This window comes from Calonectris borealis, chromosome W (assembly GCF_964195595.1).
Source record: "Calonectris borealis chromosome W, bCalBor7.hap1.2, whole genome shotgun sequence".
Lineage (NCBI taxonomy): Eukaryota > Metazoa > Chordata > Aves > Procellariiformes > Procellariidae > Calonectris > Calonectris borealis.
The window spans coordinates 25,421,166-25,443,937 of NC_134351.1; the positions used below are offsets into that span (position 1 = coordinate 25,421,166).

The 22,772-nt window shown below is 46.4% G+C and overlaps 1 protein-coding gene across 3 annotated transcripts; it reads left to right on the forward strand.

The window, feature by feature from the left end:
• Positions 1–1,470: 1,470 nt before the first annotated feature.
• Positions 1,471–22,286, forward strand: LOC142074914 (transitional endoplasmic reticulum ATPase-like). 3 transcript variants are annotated; one of them, XM_075135883.1, is made up of 17 exons: positions 1,472–1,636; positions 6,752–6,863; positions 7,248–7,420; positions 9,564–9,706; positions 10,705–10,835; positions 11,132–11,263; positions 11,671–11,773; positions 13,618–13,751; positions 14,020–14,155; positions 15,201–15,313; positions 15,953–16,117; positions 16,228–16,350; positions 17,446–17,658; positions 18,982–19,290; positions 20,780–20,935; positions 21,299–21,453; positions 21,836–22,286. In XM_075135883.1, exons 1-17 carry the CDS (start codon positions 1,620–1,622, stop codon positions 21,939–21,941), a joined length of 2,421 nt encoding a protein of 806 aa, XP_074991984.1. In that variant the 5' UTR covers positions 1,472–1,619; the 3' UTR covers positions 21,942–22,286. The 3 variants fall into 3 exon arrangements, with proteins under 3 accessions (XP_074991985.1, XP_074991984.1, XP_074991986.1); XM_075135884.1 differs by lacking the exons at positions 21,299–21,453; positions 21,836–22,286 and having other exon boundaries at positions 1,471–1,636; positions 19,799–20,873; XM_075135885.1 differs by lacking the exons at positions 1,472–1,636; positions 6,752–6,863; positions 7,248–7,420 and adding an exon at positions 8,199–8,462.
• Positions 22,287–22,772: the final 486 nt, after the last annotated feature.

Genomic DNA, 22,772 nt, shown 5'->3' on the forward strand with positions numbered 1-22,772 from the left:
GAACTGCAAGGCAAAGGGTGAGTTGAGGGAGAGGAAACAGGACCTGACAAAGCTCAGGAGAAGCGTGAGGTAGGAGCTGCTGCGGCCTCCTCTGAATACCAGAGGGGCCTTGAGTGGGCTTTGCCCTGCAGTTCCTTCAGAAAAAATATCTTGGAGACCGAGGGATGAACAGAGGGGATTGAAAACCCAGATGTTGGGGGACAACGTCTTGCTGGGAGAGGTTAAATTCAGCAGAGCCAGACTCCTCTGGGCTGGGAGAGCCCCACAGCTGCTCTTCTTCAGTCCCACCTTACTGCCCGGGCTTTATAAAAAAAGAGAGCAGAAGAGAGGAGGCAGGGATTAAGTACTAGTTGGCTCCTTGGAACAGAGCACCAGATAATTAAATTATTCATAAGCACCTAGGAGAAAACAAGGGAGTGCCTGCCAGCACCAGATGGTTGAGAACAGGCATCGGACACATCTGATTCCCCCTGATGTGAGCAGGGCCAGGGCTGCGGGTGCAATGCCACTTGGCTCCAGCAATGTTTCTGGCCCTAAGGAAATGCCACCCAGGCGGGGATGTGGGGATGCGAGTGCCCAAACGGACTGGGAAGCGGTGCTTGGAGGGCAGTGGGTCATGGAGGGGTGGCTGGCAGTGGTGGAAGAACCGTGGGAGGGCTGTTTCGGGTGGTTCAAGGGGAGCTAGAGCTTCAAACCCCTGATGGGGCTGGGTCTGTGCTGGGATGAGCAGTTGGGAGCGTGAGTCCTGCGGTGGGGCCTGATGGGGCAGTCCAGCCCTGCCAAAAAAAATCAATCAGGGAAAAGAAAACCTGCCAAAAAAAAAAAATCGGGGAAAGGAGCCCCGCGAGTACCTTTGGGTGGAGAGGAAGGGCCGAGCCCCCGCACACACCCTTTCACGCGGGGGGAAATGAAGCCTCTGGAGCACGTCCCCCCAAAGCCTCACCGAGGCCGCCCCGGGACCGCCCCCGACGGGGCCAAACCCGCCCCGCTGCCCGCGCCCATGCGTGCGGCCCCGCCGGCTGAGCCCAGGCGCGCTCAGCGCACTCCGGCTGCTCCCCGAGCACCCGCCTCCCGCCCCTCCTGATTGGTTGCAATCCTCCCCGCGTGTTTCCCTTTCCTCGGGCGCTAGCCAATCGCGAGGCGAGGCTAGCCCGGATGGCCGTCGTGGTGGGACTTTCCGCCTGGATTTTCCCATTGGTGGATTTTTGCCATTGGCTGCCTGACCCGTGTTGCCCTGTAGAACAGCCACGGCAGGGGCGGTGCTGCGATTGGCTGACGGGTGTTGTGCTTGGCTCGTGTCGATTGGGAAGGGAAAGGAGAGGGGCGGGGCGGAGGAGGGAGAGCGCTCGTTCTTTTTTTTCCTTCGTCTCCTCGCTTCCGCCTCCCCGATTGGCTGAGGCGCTGGCCGAGCGGAATTTCTGATTGGTCAGCGCACGCTGTTGCTAAGCAGGCGAGGCAGCGCGGGGCGGAGCTTCCCCTTCCGATGAGTCGGCTCTGAGGTTCAGTCAACGCGAAGCGCTCTGATCCGCCGCCGTCGCGAGCCTGCCCGAGACCCGCCGTCGCCTGCCTTGAAGAGCCGCTGCCGGCCGCCTCCCCTCGCCCCTTTCCCCCCCAGCGCCATGGCCTCAGGATCTGAGTGAGTGTGGGCCGACTGCCGGCAGGCCGCGGCCTAGGCCCGGCCGCGGCGGTGCTGGGCCTGGCTCGGCCTACCTCTTCTTGCTTCGCCTCCGCGCGGCGCGGCGCTGCCCGGGCCGGGCCCGGCCCGGCAGCGGGCCCGATCCGGCCCCCGATCCCGCTGTGTCATGCGGGCTCAGAGGAGGTGGGGGCGGGGCCGGGAGGGGGATGGGCCGCTCCTCGCGCGCGCCCGGCTAGGCGTGTGCCCGCAGGACGTCCCTGCGCGCCGCCGCTCCTCTCCCTCCCCACCCCTCCGCCCGGGCCTCCCCGAGAAGTGTCGAGTCATGGGGGGGGTGAGGCCTGGCCAGGCCGGGCCTCCTGCTGGGCCCTGGCTGTGCCCCCGCCCGGGGCCGTCCCGCCTGGGCTAGGCCTTAGCCAGGGAGGGCTTTGTCCTCCAGGCCCCGGAGCGCCGGGGAAAGCGGCGGAGCGGCTGGCGGGGCAGCGAGGGGGGAGAGGCATGTCCCGGCCTCCCCGCAGGCCCGCAGCGGCCCTCGGGTCGGGGCTAGAAGTGACTTGGCATTAGAAGATGCAGATATGTTGTGCCGGGCAGGCCTCTGTGGCAGCTGAGGCAATCGGCTATATTTTTGTCTCTGGTGTCTTGCCTTGCTCTGTTTTCAGTTCCAGGCTGAGGGTCATCTTTTGTGCTCCTCAAAAATTAGTTGAGTAATACTGGTCTCTCAGCTCCCAGCCCACGTGTGCAAGCCACTTCATTGCCCCTTGAAAGGAGTAAAAATAGAACTTAAAGATAATTTCACAAATCCTAGAATACTTTAAGTGACTCGACCTCACCAGAGGCGCTTTCAGTCTCTTTAGTGTCCGTGGTTTATCTTCTTTTCTTTTGCAACTCCTGCAATTTAGACCTACTTGGTCCTACTAAGTCAGTTCCAGCAAAGTGTGCCAAGAATTTAGTGTCCGTGGTAGAGCTTGTGATGGAAGTGATGGTCTCAAAGGCATATTTTGAGTCTGAGCGAGGTGAACAGTGTCTTTAAAAAGAAATTTCTACTTTTGCAAAGTTGTTCTCACCACATAGGAATCAACAAAAGTTACTCTGCAACTGGAAAACAGTTACTTTTTAGTTGCAATTTTTGGGTCAATGCTGTTGGCAGCCATCTTGCTGAATTGAGCTTTAGCACAGAGAGTAGCATTGCAAGAGCTAATAGAGTGTGGTTTCTGAAGAGATTCTCATTTTCGTGTACATACCTGTCTGAAACAGTATTTAAGAACTTGGCATCTTGAGCATGGGTATGAACTCACTGCTTGGTTGTCATGTGCTGTTCCAGTAAGTGGCTGCAATCATCAGATATTTCACTCATTTGCTTCAGTGAATAAAATGTTTTATGGATTTTTTTTTTTTTTTAATACTTACCTGGGGAAAGTAGTTCAGTCTGTAACATGGATGTTCAGGTTCAGGGTGGTAAGAAACCACTGACGTGTTGTATCTCAGGAGTTCATGAGGGTATTGATAAAAAGGCACACCAGCATACAGAAGGCATGACTGTTTTCACTTTCCTTTCTGAAGCTGGAATCATTTTGAGTCGGTGACTTTTTGTTGTATATTTAGCATGGACTTGCAGGAACAACTTAGTTCCCTACTTTATGTGGAGCTTCGGAGATTGGTAGTCATTTTCAGAAGAATCAGTAATCAGTAATTATTTTCTGCTCTCACTCTTCATACTGTCCACCACAATGCATAGCCTCTGGGCGTTATCACATGCTGAACAAGGGGAGCTCTGACAGAGAAAAACGGATGAAGTGATGTAAGTTGTAAAAAATCTCCCCCCCACCTCTTCCCTGTGTCAAATGGGGCTATTGGACTGCTTTACTGAGAGAGAAAAGGGGGCTAAGGATGGAAACTGGGAACCCATTATTGTTGGTCTTTAGGGCTAGTACATATTTGTTTCAATTTTATTGATGTCTTGCGCTTTATATGCAAGTTTGACCATTAGCTGTGCCATTATGTCCTCACCATTAGCTGTGCCATTATGTCCTCGCTTCTGGCCTCTGTCTAGGGGCAGGCTTGATGCAGGCTTTGAATTTCCTTTTAATTCCAAAACAGCTCTATAGCTACATTTTGTGTTCTGTTTATCTCTTTGTTGAGTTACTGAAAGAAAGGAGCGAGAGGGAAAGTGTGCGAGGGAGCTGACAAAAGGGGTGAGTAGGGGAGATGATCTAGAGGATTTGCACCAGGCTCTCTCTGATGGGAAACTCATTGAGGAGCTTTAAAAATTACCTAGGTTAGCTGTCTGTCCTGCCCTTTGCTGAATTTTACCAGGAAAGTTGGCAGGAGAGAACCCCAACCCATGCCTTAGGCTTTCCTGCTTAGTATTTTCAGTTCAGGCTCTCCTTCCCTGATGCGTAGATGTTGGGGATTGTCTGAGCGTGGTTGAGGTGCACAGACATATTTTGCTCTGTCATCTCGGTTACAGCATGAGGAACCCTCAGGAGAGATGCAATGAGGGCAAATGGTGATAATAATATTCTAAATTGCTACTGGAAGATGGGTAGTGCTTGTCTGTCAAAGTCCTTACCCTTGTCTGTCAAAGTCCTTACCCTTGTCTGTCAAAGTCCTTACCCTTGTCTGTAGGAGAAATAACATCACTCTCCTGTGTAGCTGTCATATAATTTCTTAACACCTTTGTTTCTTTGTCTGCAGAATTGTCAGGTCAGATAACTGAAGCTGACCCCATGCATTTAGATGTCTGCATGCTGTTTCTTGGAGACCTTTATTCCATTTTTAATGCCTCCAAGCTTTTCAATTGCTTTAAGTGCAGTAATGTACTGACAACATTGATCCAGCTCTCACTTCTTACTTGGGAAACTGCAGATTCAGTTCTTCAGTACTAAAACTTTTTTTCTCACATTCAGCAGAACTAAGTGGAACTCTTGCTGTGCTGTTCCATTACTGCTCTGTGTCGGAAGGTTATCTGAACTTTTTTTCCAGATTTATACAGCTTTTGGTTTATTGAAAGTTTTGGTCCAAAAGCTTCCACTTGCTGCCCAGTTCCTCTTCCATTTATTTTTATCTCGTATCCCAGACCATTTTTAGGCTGCATAGCAATCTCTGCATTCTGAGGGACAGCCACTCAGTTTCAGTGACAGTTTATGTAGCCAAAGTCTGGCAGCAGTTTCTTATCAAAAGGCCTTTGGATCCACATCTCATGTGCAGAGGGGTATGATTTACATTTACACTTTGAACAGGCTAAATTGTTTCTTTCTGGTGTCCCTTAGCTCAAGTTTTAAAATCTACCTGCTAAATTAATTTCCAGTGTCCAGGAACTAATGCTGAGGCAAGGTCCTTACAAGTAGGTTGTTTTTATCCACCATTTTAACCACAAGATCCTGTCTGGCCTGATGATGTATTGGTTTCAGTTTTCTTATTGCGCTCTCAGTTTTCCTGGAAATCCCAGACCTTTTAGGACTCTACCAAGACCACATTTTAGGTTGAAGATGGAATTCATGAGCTCCTTCCTGGATGTATCCAGCAGCCTTTCTTGTGTCTTTTTGGGTTTAGAGAATGGATCTGTAACATCTCACATGGTCATTGAAAGGGATGGATGTCGATTTCTTACCTCTTGCGCTCTTTAATGAAGAGAGGAAAAAGGTGACTTTCCCAGTGCTAGCAGTCCTGGAAAGACATGTTTTACAACTCCTCCTTTTGTTCACTTAAAATAACGTTGCCTCTCATTTCCAACATGTTTCCTATGCTACCAGGGCTTATGCAAAGCTTGAAAACCTTTTGGAAACAAGCTGGCTGCCCTCATAGGCTTGCTTGCTTGGTGGTGTTCCCCCTTTTACGTGTCAAAGAAAGGAGCCAATATCACATAGTCTATCTTGGAAAAACCCCTGTCTTGAGGGATGGGGGGACCTTGGGTAACATCACACTGTAGGTATGTCACCTCTCTCTGATGTACTTTTAAAAATGCAGTGAGCATGCCAAATGATGCACTGCTGCCACGGTCTGCATTCGTGCTGTGTAGCTGCTTGCTCTGCCACTTCTGCTCAAGGTTTGATTTCTTCTGGTTATTTTGTCTCTAAAACAGTGAAATGGAGCCAAAGTGTACGGCCAACACAGTTGTCCACAAAGCTTCCTACTCTTTGCTGGTGCTTGCTGCTTGCTTAGGACAAAGGAAGACTTTATTTTTTCTTTTTGGTGAGAATCAAACCAAACTGTGCAAAGTTTTCTGTTCTGACCTTAGTCACTGGCACATCTGGACTACTTTGAGAAGAGTAGTCAGATGCCCACCAAGGGAAGTTACAACAGTCTGCTGCTGTTGTGGCTGGCTAATGTACAACTTCCAAGAGCTCCTTGGGAATCAGTTGGTTCAAGTTCATATTTCTTTCGTAAAGTGAATTATTTGCTGTATTAGATTTTGAAGGAAATAACTTAATCTGCTTTTCTTCCATTTCCTTGCTGTTTGTGCTCCATTTTGTCAAGGCAAATGAATTATCTGTCATATTTCTTGTGGCGTAGTGGGCTAGAGCTGCAGTGACTCCTGTGAAGGTATTACGGAAAGGTGCTTATATCCTAAAAAAAAAAAAAAAAAAAAAAAAAAAAGAAAACCCCATTTTTCATGAGCACTTGAATATTTCTACTGGCTTGCTAGGTTTAACTAATAGGCCTTGACAGGCTAAACTCTTACAACTCTTCCTGTCAGGGGAGCTGCAGCATTGTCCTTTAATTCCCCTATTTATCTGGGATTTGACACCAAATAGACTTGAACTTTTGTTTCGGTGGCAGTGGTTACATGTGATTTCAGATGAGTCTGACTAATTCTTTTAGGCAAAACATCTTACAGTCAGCAACATCTCACTGATCACTTCTTTTCATAGATAGCTTCATAGCTATTTCCATTTGAGGCTAGTAAAGTAGTTATATTTAGTGACAGAAAACATTCTGCTTTGAACTCCTGAAACTGGTGCCTAGGAATAATATTCTCCTTTGTCTTATGAACAAGTATAGTTTCTAAAAGACAAGAAAACAAAGAAACCTGTAGAAAATGGAGACCAAAACAGGGGGGTGGCTGGAAAGGGGGGAGCAATATCATTTGGACTCATTAACTTCTGTTTTCTTTGCCAGTTCTAAAGCGGATGACTTATCGACTGCTATTCTGAAGCAGAAGAACAGGCCCAATCGGTTAATTGTTGATGAAGCCATCAATGAAGACAACAGTGTTGTGTCACTGTCCCAGGTGTGTCATCTATAAAAGAAAAGCATTTAATCTGGTAATATGCAAGCTGTTGCTGTCTATTAACTTGAAATATAATTTCGCAACATGAATCGAGTAAGTATTTGTGTCAGAAGCTGCAGCAGTTACAAGTGAGGGAGGTGGGTTGTCTTGTTTTCTAACACTCTTCCATGATAAAATATATTTTGATTCTCAGCTTTTAGGATTCAGTTGAGCTTGTGCCCTTAGTCTGGCTTCAGGATTAGCTCTTGACCGGTGTAGTGGGAGCCTCTGTCTTTGTAGATCTAGTATATTGCTTCCAAGATGTAATTCTCCAAAGTCAAGTAATTCAAATGCTTGAATTCTTGTTTTGTCAAAAGCTTGTTCTAATGCTGTTATTGTTTACAGGCAAAAATGGACGAATTGCAACTGTTCAGAGGAGACACTGTTCTGCTAAAAGGAAAGAAGAGGAGAGAAGCGGTCTGCATTGTTCTGTCAGATGATACCTGCTCAGATGAGAAGATTCGCATGAATAGGGTTGTTCGCAACAACCTGAGAGTGCGCCTGGGTGATGTGATCAGGTGAAGACTAGTTTGCTAACTGTTGCATATCCCTGGGTTGCCTAAAGAATTTGTGTGCTGGCTCTGAATTGATTCAGTCTGTAGCAAAGACAGGGTCTGCAGGAAGTATTCTTACGTCTTCCAGAGGAGATCACAGAAATGTTTTCAAGTGTGTGTCTTGCATCAGGGATCTTGGTTTACTTTTGCATGTGTTTCTGGCTGTATGCATATTCAGATTAATACTAAAAAATGATGCTAAAGATTCTTGAAGTCTCTTCAGGACCTTCACGAGCCCAGGTCCTGTCATTAAATTAAGTAGTTCAATTACCCCACTGTTGTCACAGTCTTCTTCCCAAATTTACAGTCAGATGAATTCACAAGTTTTTCCTGTCTAAATTTTTAATGTCTACAAAGTTAACTGTGGAAAGCAGTAAGCAACATTGTAATTGATCTCATAGTATGGTTAGCTCAAGCACTGAGCTGCCCTATGACAAACAGAAGTTAAAACTTGCTAGAAATGAGTGACAAAAACATGAAGCAGTCAAATAGCAAGATTAAAAATCCCCGAAGGTTGTTTATATTCCAATTTTTGTTATAAAATAATTTTAAAATTAGGAATGCTTTAACAGTGTTGCAGGAATTTTGTGCAACGCTTGCAGAAGGTAGTGGGAAAGCATTGAAGTATACATCTTGGCTTACAGGAGGCAGGTTCTATTCTATGATGGGAGTGGGGGGAAAAACACATGAGCATTTCTTAAACATAAAAATGATAATTTGCAGGCTTAAATGTGTGAGGGCTGACGGCTCTTCCTCCTGAGCATCTTCCTAATCTAGAATATCGTGCATGTTCTGGGAAAATTGGAGCCTGGTTTCTGACACTAGACTTCCTGGAGTGATATCTGGAATAATCTTTAAATGCAAAATGTGTTTCATATGAACTTTGTAGAGGAGAGGAACGAGTCTGTTCCACCCATCTCTCTACCACTAGAAAATGCAAGTTTTAAACATGACTGTAGCTGGAACAGAACAGTGCTTTGAGCCAGTCTGCGGATTTAAAATAAAGGTGAATCCTTACTTTAATCTGATGTGAGGTTACTGTTGGAGTAATTTCTAGTGTGACAGTTCAGCCTGTGCTCTCCCCTTCTCTGCTGGGACTGTGTCTGTAGTGGTTCTCAGCCTTCCAGATGTGTTACCGATTGTCTTAGCTTTGTTGCAAGGATCAGAGAATTTTCACACCTCTTGCTTTCAAAGTTTTTCTTGCTGACCTTTAAGTACTTTTTGTGTTACTTTCTGTGGTCTGGTTTCTGCCAAAATCCAGATTCATGCACTAATCGCTTCCTGCTTGTAGTCTGTCAACTGTTTTCATTCTGGCGCAGTCTGTCTTTTCCTTTACCCTTCTGCTATATCCTCTCTGTAAAGCATGTGGTAAAAGAATCTATTAAGAGTCTCGAACAAAGTAGCATATGAAAAGTCGCATGCTCAGCTCAGTAGCTGCCACAGCTTGATACTCTGAGCTGTCGCTACAGTAGGCTGTTGGCCTACACTGAAAAATAATAGCTGAAATGTTTATTTAAAAAGGGGGAAAGGGCCTTAGGACTTTAACCTAAATGTCAGTCTCCACAAAGGGGGATTGACAGACACTTGGCTACCCCTGGTTGATACTGTGAGAGCCTTTGCTCAGAATCAGGGTTATCAGCAACAGGAGCTCTATTCTCTGTAGTAAGTTATGAGAGAGAGGAAGGAACAAAGAGTTTCCCCCAGCTCCCTTTCCCTTACAGTTGTTTCAGCAGTAGCTCCTTGTTGAAACAAAAGTTAGCTCATGACTCTCGCAGGTCTTTAGGCTGCATTAGTAACTTGTGAATGTGCCTTGGGGATGGCAAGGGGGGCTACGGAAGAGCAGGGGGTAGGAAGAAAGTATGAAACTCCCCAGCAGTTTTGGATAGGGCTGAGAGGAGTGAAGGAAAGCGTGTGTTGTGAAGACTAGCTCTCTGATGGGCATGATTTTTGCCTTGTCAGCATTCTTATGCAGGTGGGAAGTCTCACCAGCGCTTTGGAGGGTCCTTTCTGGCATTTGTACTGGCCTAGGAAGGGACATCACTGCCTTTTCCAGACTCGGGTGTAAGTCCAGGATGATATGGCTAACTGGAGTTTTCTTCTGTTGCAGCATCCAGCCTTGCCCAGATGTGAAATACGGCAAACGTATCCATGTGCTGCCAATTGATGACACAGTAGAAGGGATCACGGGGAATCTGTTTGAGGTCTATCTCAAGCCGTACTTCCTGGAAGCATACAGACCCATCAGGAAAGGTAATAGCACCTGTTATTGAAGTCCTGATGGCAGTGAGTGTGAGCTAGTCCTGAGACTGAATAAAGAGAATTTCTAGAATCTTGCACAGATCTCCACGAAGCATTAGACTGACATCTGTAGAGTGAGATTTTGATGGTGCTGATTTAATTTTTTCCTAATCTTCAGAAGAAAGGGTGATATCTGTTGCTGGCAGGCAGAGCAGCTTGATAGTTCTGCTTTTTTTTTTTTTGCTACATGGGATGGGAGAGCATCAGAAAAGGCTCAGGTAGAACTCAGTTTAATAAGATTTTCTCCTGAGTTGCTACCACTTGATGGGATTGGGGAGTTGCCTGCATATTAATCAATTGGTTGGCTATACTAGCTGGCACCCTGACTAAATTCACTTTTTCAAAGTAATTTAATTAATAACTGGGAGAGTGCATAAAAAAACAAATATACTTTTAGAGTTGTGCTAGTAGCACTTCTGCTGGAACAAATAGGTCCTAATACAGTATAAACACAAGTTGAAGTTATCCAGCTTCTGTAGCCCAGTTTAGCCAGGAGTCAGTGCAGTATTATATATTATTCTGCTTCTGGAGACAACCAGTTATAACTAGTAACAACTAGTTATATAATAACTTCAAAATGAATTTTTATTAAGTTAGGGCTTTTTGCCTGTTTTAGAAATGTTAAATTGAAACTGAATGGAAAAGAAATGTGATTACTTGCCTTTGTGTTTTGTATTTAGGCAGAGTATTCTTTTCTATTGTTTGCTGGTTTTGTTTGCTGTTTGTTTCTGGATGAAATTTGAGAACTTCAACTGCTACAGATCTAAATGGTGCTTGGGTAGTCATAGTACATGCAGCTCTTCAGTTTAAAATGCAGGGCAGTGTTAAAAATGCCAGCAGTGTATGCCTATGTAACCCACTTCCTTGTCCTCTGGGGCTGCTGGTGGTACAAAGGTTGACATTTTGCAGACATCTGTTGCAGCAGGCTACTGAAATGTGGGGTTTTACAGGTGACATCTTCTTGGTGCGTGGAGGGATGCGTGCAGTGGAGTTCAAAGTGGTGGAGACAGATCCAAGTCCTTACTGCATAGTGGCTCCGGACACAGTGATCCATTGTGAAGGAGAGCCCATCAAACGAGAGGTGAGCAGAATCTTGTTTTGCGCTAGAGTCTGTAGGGGTCCTGGCAGCAGAGGCTGTCATTCAAGAGGGTGGGCTTCAGTGAGGTCTAGGTATGTGCAGGCATTTCCCTTTGCATGTCTGGGAAGAGAGAGCTAAGAAACAATTGTAGAAGACACCAGGAAGACTTGAAAGTGAGAATCTCAAGACAGCAAAAAATTGCAACGAGCAAAAACCTGGATTCCTGGGTTCTGTAGACCAGGAGGGATTGTTGAACTATTGTTTTCACTCAAATGTTTAATGTATTTCCTTCCGGGTAGGATGAAGAAGAGTCACTGAATGAAGTGGGCTATGATGACATTGGTGGCTGCCGGAAGCAGCTGGCTCAAATCAAAGAGATGGTGGAACTTCCCCTCCGACACCCTGCGCTCTTCAAGGCCATAGGGGTGAAGGTAAGTCCCTGCGTGCACCAGGTGGATGAGTGGGCTTGCCCTTGCAGCTGACTCTTTATGTTGGAGGTTTATGAGGTATTGGGAGGGGAATAAGTAATTTGTGGGGTTTTTTTAATGCTGGTGTTAGGAAAGTATTTCCTTACATGTTTTGGACACAGATTAAAGTACTGGCAAATTGCAAAGCAGGAGGATGCTTTGAATCAGCACTGTCAGTTACTGGCAAGGTTTTTGTTTGTGTGTCATGCAAAGTAGTAAGGGTGTTGATAGCAATGCTGGGATGGCAGCTGTTGCATGAGTTTGCATCACAATTTCAGACTGGCTTTATCAAATGCTTACAGCTTCACTGCGAAGCTACTTAGGCGGTGAGCTAGTATCTGAATACCTAAGTCCCTTGCCTTTGTACTCAGCCTCCACGTGGGATCCTGCTGTATGGTCCTCCTGGCACTGGTAAAACACTGATTGCCCGAGCGGTGGCCAACGAAACGGGGGCTTTCTTCTTCCTTATCAATGGTAAGTTTTGTGGCTGCTTTGGCCCCAGATCTGCTGTGTGCTCATTCATCCATCTCATGATAATGAATGGTATTAATAGGGCTTGTAGAGCCATGTTGTCTCCCTGACATCCCTCCTTACCTCTTTGAAGCGTGCCTCTGGGGACACGTAGAGGCCATTTCTGTGGAAGTGTCTGTAGTAGTACTTCCCTTAAGCTTGATTGTTTTGTAGCAGGGTGGTTGGAAAGACAGCTTTGCGATGCAGGGACTTGGAGTCTGTCTGGCTGAGTGTTCATTTATGTTGGTGAGGGCAGAGCTGGGAGTGAAGTGGTGAGATTATTCTATGTATATGGGTGCAGGACACTTGTTTCTGTTGCTGCCAGCATGTTCCATTCAGAAAAGAAGCTGGTCTGCTGTGGATTTCTTTTTTTCCCTCAAGTAAAGCACAAGACCTGTTCTGTTTCACATAACATCAATTGGGAGGAACCATCCTGAAAGCTATCATGAGTACCTTGGGACTTAGCTACAAGTGACAGATCACTCTTCACCTGTAGCAGTTGAGATGGATACTGGTTTATGTCCAGTAAGGACCAGATTCTGAATTTTCCTCACTGTTTTTCTGTCCCATTTTACAGTCAATGCTGGAATAACTGAACATTTGTACTTAAGGAGTGCTGCATTTCTTTTCTGATTTCAATCACTTAGACCCATGAAGGTGAAAGCAAGGGAGTGTATAGCACAGCATAGCAGTGAGCAGTGGTAGGGAAGTGACTTGCTTTGTATCTCAAGATATCAGATGTAAATGGACTGTTTTTAACCATGTGTCGCCCTTGTCATATACTTCCTAAGTGTGTGGAAGGTGTTACTGCATGCTAATGAGCCAGACGTTTCTTTAGACACTTGTACTTCTACTGCATAATAAAAATAACATTTTCAGAATTAGTGATGCATTCTCTGTCTGCTAGTCCCAAGCCTGGAGCTGCAGGCAGTGTTGTAAACAGAGCTGGTATGAATAGGTGAGTTACTTGTAATGAAACACTCTTAGTACCTGCCTGCACCAGTGGCTCTGCAGCTGGTGCACTTCAGTCAGCTAGCAGCTTTGCACTCCTGAGGGTCAGGTTTCTTTTTCTTGGATCTCTTAGAAGCATACTTTTCTCCTCATTACCACTCCCACCAGCATGATGGAAAAATCTGTAAAAACAGAATAAATCTGTGAGCCTGCACTAGTGTTCAGCAATTGTAGGAGATCTCAGGGGAATGCTGTCCTTCCTTCTGGGATTGATGTGCTTACACATTTTTTTTTTTATTTATTTATTCTTTGAGAGGAGATGGGTTTGGGGTTTTGGGGATTTTGGGGTGTTGTTTTTTTTGGTGTGGTGTGTTGTTTTGGTTTTTTTTGTACTCATTTATAGGATCTTACAGAGGTAAATGTATACCTGTGTAATGCAAGCTAAAGACAGCTTCAGTATCTTACAGCTTTTTCCTTCCCTACCCTGATAATTCATCACCATATAATTTGATTGCTTCTCTTGCAAGCTAGGACTGGCATTAACTGTGTGTGGTGGCACATCACAGAGAAGCTCACCAAGTGTGAAATAGGGTAAGGAAAGAGGCAGCTAAAGGTAGCTCATTGACTAGTGCTGCATTCTGTTAGAGTAAACTGAAAACACTAGAATAACGATAGAAAGTAATTCTGCATGCTGTTCTTGCCTGTTCAGCTGCAAATTTAATGAACTTGGTTGATAGTATTTGCTTTGGCTTGAAATATAGATACTCCCATGTGAACATTGTACTAAAAAAATTCAGCTGCATGCCTTGGGGCTAGCTGCCTCTCTTCTGGGTACCACAGTGCTGTTATTTTTTCAGGTCCTGAGATCATGAGCAAGCTGGCTGGTGAGTCTGAGAGTAACCTGAGGAAAGCCTTTGAAGAAGCAGAGAAGAACGCTCCTGCCATCATTTTCATTGATGAACTGGATGCCATTGCTCCTAAGAGAGAGAAGGTAAAGGAAGCCTGTAGAAGGTAAAGGAGTACATCTTTTTTGGTAGCAGCTGGTGTGAATCTCTGCATTTGACTACAGGGTAAAGCAGTATTTAACTTAATTCTTGAATTCAATTGGACGTCAGAAGTTGGATATCAGAAGAATCCGATATAGTTCACGATGTTTCTTAACAGCTCGCGTCTGTTGTATCTGTCTGCTCTGGTGCAGTACTAGCTCCTGTGCTGTGTTGTAGAACTTTTGGTCTAATCATTACTTTCTCTCTCCATAGACACATGGAGAGGTGGAACGTCGCATAGTGTCTCAGCTGTTGACTCTTATGGATGGACTGAAACAGAGAGCACACGTGATCGTTATGGCAGCTACCAACAGACCTAACAGCATTGACCCAGCACTCAGGCGATTTGGTAACCACGATTGCCATCTTTTTTTTTTTTTGTGTATCAGATACTTTGTTATGGGCTATGCTTCAGGGGCCTTGGAAAGATTGAGCAGAAATTAATATTAGACATCTTCTGTGTGTTACATAAACTATTGACTTGTCTCCAGCTACTTGTTTGAAATTCATTTCTAGGCTTCCAGCCTTTGGTATAATTTTCTGTGCTTTATTAGGTTAGAACTCGTAGAAATAACAAAATACTTAGAGGGTAGCATGATTTTACACTTCATCAATTAGGTGAGGCTATTTCAGGACTAAATGCTTAAGGGGTTGTTCATGCCTCAGGTTGCAGAAGGCTCTGAATTGTCCAATTTCTCTTACTTTTATTGATGAGAAGTCTGGTAGTTTCTGAGTTTCAGGTTTTCGAAACTTTGCAGTGTGAATGAATGTCTATTGTATGACCAGTTGGTAAAGTCTATAATAGCAAACCAGTCAAGTTTGCAGGAAAAAATGGCCTCTTAAATGTGTAGTGAGGCGTTTGAATGCACAGCTATGGCTAGAGGAAAATGATAGGTGTACATACCTTAGTTAATATTGCAGTAATACGTAGGTTTCCTGCCTCCCCAGATATTGGGGCAGTTCATGTTTTTCACCACTTGGGTACTCCTATGAAAGTTCTGAAAAATTAAATCTTTCAGTATTTGTGGACTCCTGTGCTGAGGACACAAAGGTAGGAATAAACAAAAATATCTCATGGTGTGTTGGTTAGGGGAAGCATATTTTCCTATAAATGAGGCTCGGAAAAAACAGAAATCCTCTGTGTTTATATAATCTTGAACTCTAGTTAATATAGTAGTCTCACTTTCCCTAAATGGCTAAAGCCTTTCCTCCTTCTCTGATCTGACTCTGCTACTGTGCTGATAGATGCTGCAGAGAAACCCAAAGCTCTGGCATTTTCTGAAATTGTATGTGTTTGTGGCTTGTCATCATGTTCCTCTGTCAGAGGAAGGCAGCAACTGCAGCTCCTTTAGTTCGCAGAATCAGCAGCTCAACATATGTTTTGTACTCTCCAGGTCGTTTTGACAGAGAGGTAGATATCGGTATCCCAGATGCCACCGGGCGCCTGGAGATCCTGCAGATCCACACAAAAAATATGAAACTTGCTGATGATGTGGATCTGGAACAGGTGAGTAGCGTGCTATTAGGAAAGCTTGTCTCTGCAGACAGACATTCCTGATGCTCTGTTTTGTAGTGGAAGAGTTGTTATGGCTTGATCGTGTAAACGTAGTTGCTCATTTAGGACAGCGTGAAACTGGGCGAATGTGTGATCTCTGGGCTTCCTTCTAACTAGTTTACCAGTGACCAAAAATCCTCGCTTGCTAGTGAAGAATGGCATGGCTAAGTGAAACAAATGTATATCAGTCCAGTCTAGAAGAGCCTTGCCACTGTCCTCCTGGGTTTGTTTGCTGTGGCATTCTCTTTAAAAATAAAGCAAGCCTGAAACAGCACTCACAGAGCTGGGTGAACATTGTGGTGATACTGGATGGTTACTGTAATCTCTGTCCTGAATGAAGAACTGCAGCCCTCAGGGTTATCTTTCTGCACACCATCTGAATTCCAGTTGCAGCTTTGATCTCAAGTAGGAGGTGGAACAGCAGTGTCTTTGTTAAATATGTGATAGCACTTGTCTTGAATTTGCAGCAGAGCACTGATGTTCCTGTCCGCCAGAGTTTTGTTGCACCTCTGAGTGAGTGACCAGAGCATCCATTGCCCTTGCAGAGCGCTTGCTTGTATCCCTGAGTCATAGTCAGTGCTCTGTTTTCAGGTGGCAAACGAGACCCATGGCCATGTTGGTGCTGACTTGGCTGCTCTTTGCTCAGAAGCTGCTCTTCAAGCTATCAGAAAGAAGATGGATCTCATAGACCTAGAAGATGAAACCATCGATGCTGAAGTGATGAACTCGCTGGCTGTGACCATGGATGACTTCAGGGTAATGCAAGAGTGCCCCTCTTTCTTTTGGGTGCAATGTCTAATTGCTTATCCGAAGCGTGTGAACATAACGTGTTAGAATTCATATAATGCTGTTTCTTCTAATGATAGTGGGCTCTGAGCCAGAGCAACCCTTCTGCTCTTCGGGAGACTGTGGTGGAGGTGCCACAAGTTACCTGGGAAGATATTGGTGGTCTAGAAGATGTAAAGAGAGAACTCCAGGAACTTGTACAGGTAAGGGTTTCCAACAGATTTTTGCCTAGTCAGCTTGAAAAATAATAATAAAATCCAGAACCTCTTCACGTTCCTGTTTGGGCTGTGAACAGGGTAAATGCAGAGTTTTTATGGTATTTTCTTGTAATGGACTGAAAATACCATACTGTTCCATCTTAGTGAACTTAGGGTGAGGAAGGTGCTGGGAAGCAGCATCAGGCTTTCCTTAGCTGAGTCTACAGTGACATCTTGGGTGGGTGTTTTGCTACATACAGAAACAGCAGCAGTTCTACTTCTCTTAAGTGGAGACCAGCTAGTGGGACCACTGCTGAGAATCCTGTTACGTGGTGGCTTTATATGCCAGAAAGCAGATGAAGATTCTCATACAGAGAGCCTCTGAAGGGCTTTCCATCAGCATTAGCGTAGGGACAGGTGAGAAGTAATTGTGAAGCCTTCTATGAAAGGAGAGGCTGGAACAAAGTCATGAATGGTCTGTGGAAACTTCTGGTGCCTGCCTGAATTGGGGTGGTTTGGGTTTGATATGTCCCTGCTTTCAGTTGGCACTGTAGAAACAGCCTGTCTGTGAATAAAAGAATCTACTTTTCAGTCTAATTTTCTGGTGTTAAAATCATCACCTATCTGACCTTGTTGCGGAGGATAAATGCTCACATCAGACACCTTGCCTGTCTCTGGAGGACAGAGCAAATAGGTTAGATAATGAGCTGTTCCCTTTTGCTTCTGCAGGGCAGAGGGAAGCTGGGGTTAAGTGTGCTGGAAAACTACCTGAACTGGTACTTAGTTCATAGGTGGAAATAGACTGTTTAAGGCAGCTTTGCAATTTAGCTGTGGTGCTTTTCAAACCAGTGCCCATTTAAAAACTCCAGTGGCACTGAGCAGGCAGAATCTTGTGTTTAACCCACCAGAAATCTCGGGTAGTGTTTCTGGTAGGAGCAGAAACAAAACTGATCTAGTGAAAGATGTCCCTGCCCATGGCAGGGAGGTTGGACTAGATCTTTGAAGGTCCCTTCCAACCCAAACCATTCCGTGATTCTAAGGTACAGACCTGTTCTGACTCATCATGAGAGGTGCGTGTTTGTTTGTTTTGTTCTCCTTCAGTATCCTGTGGAGCACCCAGACAAGTTCCTCAAATTTGGCATGACCCCATCGAAAGGGGTTCTGTTCTATGGGCCACCCGGTTGTGGTAAGACACTGCTGGCCAAAGCCATTGCTAATGAATGCCAGGCAAACTTCATTTCCATCAAGGGGCCAGAATTGCTCACCATGTGGTTTGGCGAGTCTGAAGCTAACGTGCGCGAGATCTTTGACAAGGTAAGTGTATCTTCTATTCCTTGTGCTATGTTTGTGCTGAGATGCCCCCAAAACATTGTCTCCACTGCGCTTGTCTTACTGGCCTGGTTCTTGTTTGTGTGTTTTGTGTTTTCCCCACTTGCACTGAGAGCAGAGGCTGCTTTCCTGATGTTAGGGAATTAATTCTCTTTGGCAACATAGCTATTTAAAATGGTTTTCTCCTGCTGCAATTTGTATCTGTTGTTACAGGATGATAAATGCCCCAGTGTCTTAGCAGTGAGGCTAGCATTAGGATGGCATAGATATTCTCTGCATCCCTGAAAACTTACTTTGACACCTCATTAGCCATCACCTTCTACAGATTTTCAAAACATGCTACGGGTTCTTCTTCTTCTGCAGTTGGACTAGATGATCATTGTAGGTCCCTTCCAACTGAAATATTCTATTCTATTCTTGTCCTGCAATACGTATGGCTTAGAAAGGAGCTCGCTCCTACTACCCAGTTCCCCTGTAGATAGTGTGACCTCCTGTCCCAGGAGGTATCTGCATGGATTATCTTGGGAATCCTCACTCCTGTGGTCAGGGAAGGTGCTGAAAGAGCAAAGTTGGAAGGAGAGCAAGAGAGAAAAATTTAGGTTGAGAGGGAACCTCAGAGGCCATCTGGTCCAGCTGTTTGTCCAGAGCAGGAAGATAACTTGGAAATTCAATCAGGTTGCTCAGGGCCTCGTGTTCTGAATATGTGCTAAGGATGGAGAATACCTGACCTCCCTGGGCCTTGTGCTAGTGTTTGAGCTCTCTCATTGTGAAGAAATTTTTTTTTTTCCTTATTTCTAACTGGAATTTTCTTTGCAGCCATTTGTGCCTGTGGTCTTTCATCCTTTCACTGCACACCTCGAAAAAGGATCTGTCTCCCTTTTCCCTATAACTACCCATTAGGTAGCTGAAGACAGTGATTGGATTTCCCCCTTCCATTTGATATATCTCGCCTACTGATACTTGAGTGCTTAAATAACCAATTGACGTCCCCAGATCTTGCAGGGAGAGTTCTGGTCCAGGCAAATTGGCTCCAGCTTTCCCTCTAGGCATTGGAGTTACCACCCTTCTGCTTGGTTCACAATGCTCCTAGCTTTGGGGAAATACAGCTTGTTGTTCAGGAGAATTTAATTGAGGGTTTGTGTGGCAGGAGACTGTTCCAGAGCAGCTCCTTCAAGCTCTCCTTGCAGCAGTAGTGCTCTGGTACTCCTCTGAGCTGCTTTAATTGTAGGGTAGGCTTAGTGTGAAATCAGCGTGCTTCTTGCCTGGTGGTATTAACATGGAGTAATTGTTCCCGTTTGCTTTTTGCAGGCCCGCCAAGCAGCCCCTTGTGTGCTCTTCTTTGATGAGCTGGACTCTATTGCAAAGGCTCGAGGTGGGAATATCGGAGATGGTGGTGGTGCTGCAGACCGTGTCATCAACCAGATCCTGACAGAGATGGACGGCATGTCCACCAAGAAAAACGTCTTCATCATTGGTGCCACCAACAGGCCAGACATCATTGACCCAGCCATCTTGCGCCCCGGCCGCCTGGATCAACTCATCTACATCCCCCTGCCTGACGAGAAGTCCCGGGTTGCTATTCTTAAGGCCAACCTGAGGAAATCACCAGTTGCCAAGGTAGGCTCTGCGCCCTGACTGTGTCTGACTTGGGTTTGCTGTGTGCTGCACATGCTCCTCACAAGCTGGGGATAGAGCAGAGGGCTGGTGACTGCTCCATGCAGTACAGAGCTGGGAAAACTTCAGTCCCTGAAGGATGGAAATGAAGAGGTAGGGGGAGGCTTGAGCTCTGAGACCTAGGTATCAACGAAGCTAGGTGTTGGTGTGTAAGCACAGCAGGTCTTTATCACATAGTGGAGTTCTGCCCGTGGTGTGGGAACAGGAAAGCCTGTTATGGCAAGATGGAAAAGATTCTTGTACTCTGAAAGAAAAGTAAATGTAGAAAAACGGGAGTGGGAAATGGAAATTGAAGAGGAACCATTGCAGTTAATTGTTGCTGAACTCTATCATAGGCAAGAGCTATGTCCCTTGCCTGGGGAGCAGGCAATAATGCAACTGATAGTTAATCAGAGAAAAGCAGATGTCAAGTGAGGGCTCAAGCTATTTTATGCCAAGCTTACCTTTTTAGGTGCTGTTGGGAAGGAAAGCTTCAAAGGAGGTTGCAGTACTACTCCCTCAGTTGAGGGGAAGGAGGAGGAGGTTGGTTGTCTTGGTCTGCCTGTGTCCCATCTCCATTTCCAGTCTGACAGTGTTTCGTTTGACTCCTAATGCTGAGACCTGAGCAAATCATATCCTAAATCCACAAGTCAACCTGCTTCTTCTTGAGGGTGAACAGTGCAGAGGCATTCTCCCCCTCTACTCCACTCTTGTGAGACCCCACCTGGAGTACTGTGTTCAGCTCTGGGGCCCCCAGCATAAGACAGACATGGACCTGTTGGAGCAGGTCCAGAGGAGGGCCACGAAGATGATCAGGGGGCTGGAGCACCTCCCCTATGAGGACAGGCTGAGAGAGTTGGGGTTGTTTAGCCTAGAGAAGAGAAGGCTCTGGGGAGACCTTATAGCGGCCTTCCAGTACTTAAAGGGGGGCCTACAGGAAAGATGGGGAGGGACTCTTTATCAGGGAGTGTAGTGATAGGACGAGGGGTAACAGTTTTAAACTGAAAGAGGGTAGATTTAGATTAGATACTAGGAAGAAATTCTTTACTGTGAGGGTGGTGAGGCACTGGAACAGATTGCCCAGAGAAGCTGTGGATGCCCCCTCCCTGGAAGTGTTCGAGGCCAGGTTGGATGGGGCTTTGAGCAACCTGATCCCTGCCCATGGCAGGAGGGTTGGAACTAGATGATCTTTAAGGTCCCTTCCAACCCAAACCATTCTATGATTTACGGCTGCTTCACAGGGTCTTGCTGGGTGTGTGGGGAGTGTGGCCTGCCGTTGTATGTGGTTAACTTTTCCCAAAAACAAGAACCTTAACAGCTCATCTTTTCAAAATTGGCCAAAGTTAAGGCAGCCCCTTGATATCATGGGATCTAAAGACACCTCTTTGTCACCTGAGGGTGTAAGGTGTAAAGGACAGGCCTCTCTTGGTTTGTTTGTTTTTTTTTTCACTAGGATGTCGACCTGGATTTCCTAGCTAAGATGACCAATGGTTTTTCGGGGGCCGACCTGACAGAAATTTGCCAGCGTGCCTGCAAACTGGCCATCCGTGAGTCCATTGAGAGTGAGATCAGGCGAGAACGCGAGAGGCAGACCAACCCTTCTGCCATGGTGAGTGGGGCACTCTGAGCTTTCCCCGCTCATGAGACGGGCAGCCCACCTCTGCCCATGGGTGAGGTGGGATGCATTCCTCTCCATAATCCTCGGATGGGGATGAGTGGGCTCTCAGCACAGAGCGTGGAGCTGGAGCACTTTGTTCTCATCTTGTGGGAGGGCGAGGCCCTCCTGGGGTGCCTCATTGTCAGCATTGCTCAGAAGGCCCCTGCTGCAGCCGTGACAGTCTGCCACAGTGTCCCTCTCCAGCCCCTACTTTGGTGGGCGTTGGAGCATCCTGGCCTGGAGGGAGGCTGTGGGCAGCTGTCAGGCCGCGGAGCTCAGGCACGCAGCTCACCTGGGCCCTCTGTCCCACTGCAGGAAGTGGAGGAGGATGACCCAGTTCCCGAGATACGCAGGGATCACTTTGAGGAGGCCATGCGCTTTGCTCGACGCTCTGTCAGTGACAATGACATCAGGAAATACGAGATGTTTGCACAGACTCTACAGCAGAGCCGTGGCTTTGGCAGCTTCAGGTAACCGTGGGGGAGTGGGGGGAGGGCAGCGTGGCTCAGCCAGCCTCAGAACGGAGCATCGAGGCAGCTTTCTGCTGGATTCTGGGTAACAAATTCCCTCTTCCACTGCGTGTGCATGTGGCAGGTGTAGGCTGTGCTGCAGGTCGGTTGTAGCTGCTCTGTTAGTGCTCCTGAAGTCCATCAACCCTTTTTTCTTTTAACACAAGTGACATCCAGCAGCCATATAAGCCTTTTGCATGACCTGCTGTAAGGCTGCATCCCATTTCTCCTGCCTGTCCTACTTGATCCCCTCCCTCCACACCAACACCCTGGTGCCGTGCTGAGCTGTGAGGAGGCTTTTGAACAGCATCTCTTCTCTCCCCTTCTGCACCACTGCACGCAGGTTCCCATCAGGTAACCAGGGTGGCGCCGGTCCAAGCCAAGGCACAGGAGGCAGCAGCGGGGCCAACGTGTACAGTGAAGACAATGACGATGATCTCTACGGTTAACTCGCTGTCCTCTGTGGACCAAACTCCAAATCAGGCTACGTTGTACAGGGAAAAATCCAATGTTCAATGGACTCTCGGCTTCTTCATTCTTCAGTCAGAACAGTGTAGCTGCACATCAGACTTTGTACAGGGAATGTTTTCTGCAAACACAAATCCAGACCAGTGTTCAGTTGGGAGGCAGACAGTGAATTAACAAGGAGGGGAACCGACTTAATTTCTGAGAAATTTCTGTTCTAGTTTATGTGGCAGAATCAGCAGCTTTAGCAAAGAGTACAATGCTAGCCTGTATAAAAAATATCCCACAAAAATAATAAAAAGAATTAATAAAAATCCCACAAAACTCTAGCCAGGCCCTGGCAATTCTTTTGTGTGGGACTGGTGCAGTGTAGCTTGTGCTGTCTCTGTAAACCCCGTGTCTCATGTGCTATCTGAGCACTCCTCAGTCTGGTGGAACCCATCTGTATGCACACTTTCCTGGTGTGTTCGAGATTGCTCTTCATTCTTATGCCTCTTAGCCCAAGTTAACAGAAGAAATTGGTTTGGCAGTCTCTCTCCCCTGCCCTAGTTTGGCAGGAAGTACCAAGTAAGAGAGCCTGGTAGCAGGTATCTCTTGCTTCTCCAATGCTGGCCCTGAGTTGTCGGGTCTCCTGCTGCTTTGGCTCCTCTGCAGCAAAGGATTTCTCCAGCAATCCCTGTTTCATCTGCCCTGCCTGAAGGCAGGCACAAGGGGGCTCTTGGGCTGTCTCTGGAGTTTGTGGTGCAGCATGACCCCACTATGATTAGGGAAGAGGGGAGCTTCCTCTTCTGATACTGCAGCAGCACTGTGGAGAG

Bases quoted from the DNA above. Each gene is read 5' to 3' on its own strand.
- LOC142074914 (XM_075135883.1), top strand. The intron at 11,774-13,617 runs GTAAGTTTTGTG...TTATTTTTTCAG, and splicing joins TTTCTTCTTCCTTATCAATG to GTCCTGAGATCATGAGCAAG. The intron at 21,454-21,835 runs GTAACCGTGGGG...CACTGCACGCAG, and splicing joins CGTGGCTTTGGCAGCTTCAG to GTTCCCATCAGGTAACCAGG.